The 6275-nt window shown below is 34.5% G+C and overlaps 1 protein-coding gene across 1 annotated transcript; it reads left to right on the forward strand.

Annotated features, from left to right (window-relative positions):
• Positions 1-2139: 2139 nt before the first annotated feature.
• LOC125785680 (nuclear factor 7, ovary-like) lies at positions 2140-6275 on the forward strand. Its single transcript, XM_049469719.1, has 6 exons — positions 2140-2729; positions 3469-3564; positions 3663-3890; positions 3975-3997; positions 4086-4204; positions 4877-6275. The coding sequence occupies exons 1-6, from the start codon at positions 2316-2318 to the stop codon at positions 5434-5436; spliced, it is 1440 nt and encodes a 479-aa protein (XP_049325676.1). The 5' UTR covers positions 2140-2315; the 3' UTR covers positions 5437-6275.

Consider the following 6275-nt stretch of genomic DNA (forward strand, 5'->3'; position numbering starts at 1 on the left):
CTCATTAATTCATGTTTAAAAGGGGCGGCGATTTTTGTGTGCACCACAGCATGTTTTACTTTATTTTATCTACAGGATTGCGGTTCTGAATATATAGATGTTATTCTAGTTATTTTCATTAAAACCTTTTTTTTATCTGTTGCTTTTGGTGTATGATAGCAACAAATTCATAGAATTATCACCTATAAAATAAAACTCCTTTTTTCGGAAAACAGAAAATAAATTACCAAACATTTATGAAGAGATGATTTAGGGAAAACAGTTAATTTTAACAAAAAAATCCTTAATGTCATGTATTATATTTAGCTGATCAGATTCTATTTTTATTAACTTTTGTTAAAAAATCCATTTTTAAAATTTTTCATTGTTACAGTTAAAAATATTTCATGCTAATAAATGATTTGATGTAGTATTGATTATATATGTATATTCATTTTCATTATTTTCATTCAGTATCTTACTATTAATTGATCGATTGATTGATTGATTGATTTTTCTTAAAGTCTTGTATGAATGCAATATAATTTTTTTATTTTATTATGATATATCTCTTGAAATGATTGAGCAACCAAAGCAGTACATCATGAATTAAAAATCAACATCTATGCTCCACCAATATATAATCAATGTTTCTTGACTTCTTGATTATGTTTCAATGTTTTAACAGAAAATCAGAAAAAGAAAAATCTTTAAGATTCTGTTTCTGTGGTTTTGTTAATAAACATATTCAACCAACTTTTGTCAGAGTTTTTATTGTTACAGGGTAATAATCCCCTGTCCAAGTGCTTCTGTTAGCTACTGAATGTTGAATGATAGTTCTTGATGCAGTCAAGAACTGATGCAGTGAGGGATCAGAGATCATGGGTGTTCAGAAAGTCAGTAAGTCATTTTTATTTATATAGTGCTTTTCTGGAGCTTGTCACAAAATGCTTTACAATGCAGACTAAAGTGAAATAGATGATAAACTCTTTTTAATAAAAAATAAATAAAATTTGGGGTAATTTACTTCCCAATTACGGGGCGATAACGTATTTACGAGAGGGTTGGCAACCCTACTTAGTTTTTTCCCTGGTAGTGTTAGCTAGCTCGCCGCTAAATTTAGTATGTTAGCTAACTTACCACTAATGCTAGCTCTCAGCTAACCTTAGTTCTCCCTCGGTAGTGTAGCTAGCTTGCAGCTAATGTTAGCTAACTCTCCACTTACCTTAGTTCTCCCTCTGTAACTAGCAAGCTACAGCACATGAGCTACATTTTCAGGCTCATTCTTAAACACGTATGTTTTGGCGCCAAAACGGCTGTACCTCAGAGCTGATAACCCGACCGGAGCAGAAATAATTAATTATTAGGCAAAATATGCTTCAATATCCACTAAAAATGCACAGAAGTGTGACTAGAACTGATATAAATCCTCAATTTGCCATTAACTTGTCTTACAAACACTTACATTTGCTTAAAACACAATTTTTCTTTCCAAATAAGAAAAATAATAACCTTTTCGCTGTTACAACACACCAACCAACATCTAACAGGAGTATAAAACATTAAAAAATCCCTTTTGTTCACTAAAGCTTAATATAATTATAATAATTTTGTGAGAATTCATATTATTTTATGTAATTGTTTTTTAATTATTTTTTTGTCTTTAGGAATGGAAGAATAAAAAAAAAAGCTAATTTCAGCTCCCCATCACATAGGAATCAAGAAATGGGCAATAATATTTAATTTACAACAATTCTACAACACCTGCCCCCTTTTTTTGGAGACATATGATAAAGCCCTAAAATAGTGCTGGGTGATTATTGCCTAAAAAATAATCGTACATTTTTTCGATTACAATTTTTTCCCCTCCCTACTGAAAATCAAATTACAGACAACAAAGTAATGGTTCAAAACTAGGTTTACGTGTTAAAAAAAAATAAAATAAAATAAAATAAAAATATATATATATAGTTCTTGGTTTGTATAGCTAATGCTAGCAGTTAGCATTAAAGCACTGACTTCTGCGCACCAATGTTTTCACATTCAGTGTGATCAGAGGGTAATTCAGGTCAGGTTATGTTTACAGTCAAGTTTGATATTCAGGTCAACGCCCTTAGTCAAGCTGTTTTCTTCCACATGACTCCTCCCTAAACCGGATTCTCTCGCTCAGCTGTAGCAGTAACTAGAGCACGTCTAGAGATCTGCTCTCATTTTACAGGTAATTCAAGATTTGAATCGTGTTATTTTATCTAAAACTTTCTCTAACTGAAAGACCTTCAGTTTCTTTCAGTTTAATTTCAGTTGAGGTTTTCATTGGACGAAAGTTGTGATCTTCAATGGCGGCGGCGCTCGTCCCCCTTCACCAGGACCTCTCCTGCCCTATTTGCTTGGAAATTTTTAGCGATCCGGTGATGCTGACCTGTGGGCACAGTTTCTGCAGGACGTGTCTACAGAAGAGCTGGACTCAGAATCCTGAAAGAGAGTGTCCCGTATGCAGAAGACGCTCATCAAGAGAAAATCCTCCAGCTGATCTGACTCTGAGGAACACCTGTGAATCTTATCTACAGCAGCAGAAGAAAGAGGAAGGTTCTAGATCACAGGGTGCTCTGTGTTCTCTGCACTTTGAGAAGCTTAATCTGTTCTGTGTGGACGACGAGAAGCTGGTCTGTGGTCAGTGTGTAACTCAAGACCATCAGAACCACAGTTTTTGCTCCATCAGCAAAGCTGCCCACTCCCACCAGCTTCACAAGGTAATAAATAAATAAAATTAGATTTATAGCATTTTCTGGGGCTTTTATCCAGAGCTTTTACATGTGAATCATGTTACTCAGGGAGGAGAATGTTCAAAAACGTTCAAAAAACAGTTTAAAACTATCACTAGGGTTTTATCCCTGAAGGCTACACCTTTAGTAGCTTAAACTTAAAGAAAATACAGTGGCTTGCAAAAGTATTCATACCCCTTGAACTTTTTTCACATTGGTCACGAACACAAAGTAGCACATATGTGTGAAGTGGAACGAAAATGATACACAGATTAAAAAAAAAATTTAATCAAATAAAATTCTAAAGTGTTCAACCTCCTGTATCAATACTCAGCAGTCGCTGAACAAAATGTCTCTGTCCAGAAGCCTTTTCTAACAGTGCAGTAGAGAGTCTTATCTAAGAACTTTTATCAGTGTGGTTGTCTGAGTGGGCAATTGAACCTGAAACCCTGGTTTGTGACATGGAATAGAGTGTTATTATATTTTATGTTTTAACAAATCTGAAACCATTAGGCGTTTTGATTTATCATAATAAATATGTATTATTTATCTTCATAAACATAATTTATCATCTTTTTAATTCAATGGTAATTTTAGTTACTATTTGTACTGTATGTTTGGATGCTTCCATAATATGTTAAAATGTTAGCAGATAAAAGCTGGCAAAGATTCAGAAATCGTTGTATTTTTGCCTGCAAATATAAAATATACATTTTCTTTTTTTTAGGAAACACTTCACACCCAGCTAGAAAATTTGGAGGAGAAACTTAAAAATGTCAAAAATGTCAAAGATATCAGTGATGCGGTGGCTGCACACATTAAGGTGGGTCATTAAACTGTAAAATTAGTTTTTTTTTTAGTTAATGTAAAGAAATTGTATGTATTTACTAACTAATAAATTAACATTATTGCTACACCAAGACTCAGTTCCAACAGACAGAGAGAAAGATAAGAGAAGAGTTTGAAAAGTTCTACCAGTTCCTCAGGAAAGAGGAGGAGGTCAGAATCAGTGATCTAAGAAAGGAAGAGGAGAAAAAGAGCCAGAAGATGAAGAAGAACATTGAAGATCTGGACAAACAGATGAAGGAGATAAGTTCTAGGATCAAAGAATTACAAGATAAGCAAAAGGACGATACCATGTTTCTGCAGGTGAGGCATTATGCATCATACATATGTAGAATTTAAAATGTTAAATTAAACTAAATAACAAATTCAATCTCAAATTATTTGTAGGATTTCAGGAAAACAAGTCAAAGGTAATAATAACTTTTAAAACAACAAAACGTTTAATTTTAAAAACTTTAGAAGGTTAAAAGTGGTGTACCTGTCCCTGTTGATTTAAAGAGCTCAGTACACCATGCCGGATCCAAAACCTGACTCAGAAGCTTTGATTGATGTGGCCAAACATCTGGGGAACCTGAGCTTTAATGTGTGGAAGAAGATGAAGGGCCTCTGTACATACTGTAAGTGCTAAAGCAGTAATTCTTTTTTTTAGCTTAGGTATCTACCTCTCTAGATGTTCTGTAGCAAATTGCATAGGTCATGTTTCGTTACGAGGTTGCAGGTAAGTTTTGTGCATGCAACAGGATTCTCAGCTAACCTTTCATGTAATTTCTTGCCAGCCAAATATCGGCCTGCATTATCAGAATTTGAACTGTTCTCTAAAAGCCTTGTGCGCTGAAAAAATAAAACATTGACCTGAACCCAATCCAGATGGTTTGGGGTGAGCTGGAGCACAGAGTGAAGAAGACAAAGGGGCAACAAGTGCTAATAAACACCTCTGGGAACTCCTTCCTTCCTTCAAGACTGTTGGAAAACTTTTCATTTCAGGTGGCCACCTCTTGAAGAAGCTTATTGAGAGAATGATGCCAAGAGTGTGCAAAGCAGTGATCAGAGCAAAGGGGGGCTATTTTTTTTTTTGAAGAAACTAGAATATAAAACATGTTTTCAGTTATTTCACCGTTAAGTACATAAAACTCCACGTGTTCATTCATAGTTTTGATGCTTCAGTGCCTTCAGATTAGTTTGCTACAGTTTACGGTGCAACTAAATGTTTATTTTTAGCTGACTTAATTCATGCTTAAGTTGTTTTTACACAAATACAAATACAGGACGAACTTGTTTCTCCTCTGCAGATCCGGTGGTTTTGGATCCGAACACTGTAAACTCCTCCCTCAGTATCTCAGCAGATCTGAGCAGTGTTTCTCTCTCTACTGAAAACCCCCAACTTCCAGATAATCCAGAGAGGATGAGCGTTTATGAAGTGGCTCTGGGTTCTGAAGGGTTCTCCAAAGGAACCCACAGCTGGGTGGTGGATGTTGGAGACAGTGAGGACTGGATTATAGGCGTGGCTGAAGAGTCCGTCAGCAGAAAGGAACGCTGCACAGCGGTTCCAGAGAACGGGTTCTTCTGTATATGGAGGTGGGGCAGTGAATTCGCTGCTGCAACTTCTGAAAATCTGAGTGAGATGATTATGGGAACATCAGCTCCAAGGCTGATTCGCGTGACACTATTTTGGAAGAAAGGTTGGGTGACTTTCTCCAACGCTGAGAATAAAACGATGTCCTACACCTTCAGACACACATTTACAAAGAAAATGTATCCGTACTTCTACAACAACAGCAACAATCCGCTGAAAATCCTGTCCATTCCCATCGCAGTCAAAGTCAAACCCAAACGACACTCAACCAATTAGCCAATCATATCTCTGTAAGATCGTGGAGCAGTTGTGATATCAGATGTGAAAGAGCTATAAAACGTATAATAAAATGTAAAGACTAAACCAATGTTACCTGTTGCTGTAGCTGCATGTGGACAGACACTTTTTTGCTTTTTGTTTGCAAATAATAATGTTGATCATTGATAAAGATTTTTAAATGTCAAAATGTAAAATACCAATGTCTGTCTTACATTCCATCTTTAGAGATTATTATTCTGAAATGTAGACTTTCACTGATTTTGCGACATCACTAGTGATAGCAGGAGTTCTACTGAGTGTGTTGGCTAACTGTCTGTGTAATTTGTGAGAAAATGGGTTAAAAATGTAATGAAATGTAGACTTTTCATTTAATTATAAAATGAATAATTAATTACTAATAAACAAAAAAAATGAAACCACTGGAAACCTAAACAAAATCTATGATTTAGTTGTTGTTTTTTTTTTGTAAATATGGAAAGCAAATATGAAATACAATTTAATAAACATGACAATTGTATAAATAAGCATATTAATGGTTTTAATGTATTAATCATTTGACGTATTCATTTTTTGGTGTTTAAAACATATATCTTCAGTAATTATTGGATTAAATATACATTATTAATCAGGGGCTTTTGATAAGATAATATTGGACACTTGTAAATATGCAGGCAAGATATTCTTTTTTTGTTTGTTTTAATTAGACTATGAAATATACATGCATATATAGAACTGTTTTCTGTTTTCCTTGACCTTGATTTTGAATTATAGTTAGACTTTTAGCTTTTAGTTTTTATTCTCTATCATCATTTTAAACAGCCTGTATTTTTCCACTT

This window comes from Astyanax mexicanus, chromosome 21 (genome assembly GCF_023375975.1).
Source record: "Astyanax mexicanus isolate ESR-SI-001 chromosome 21, AstMex3_surface, whole genome shotgun sequence".
Classification (NCBI taxonomy): Eukaryota; Metazoa; Chordata; class Actinopteri; order Characiformes; family Acestrorhamphidae; genus Astyanax; species Astyanax mexicanus.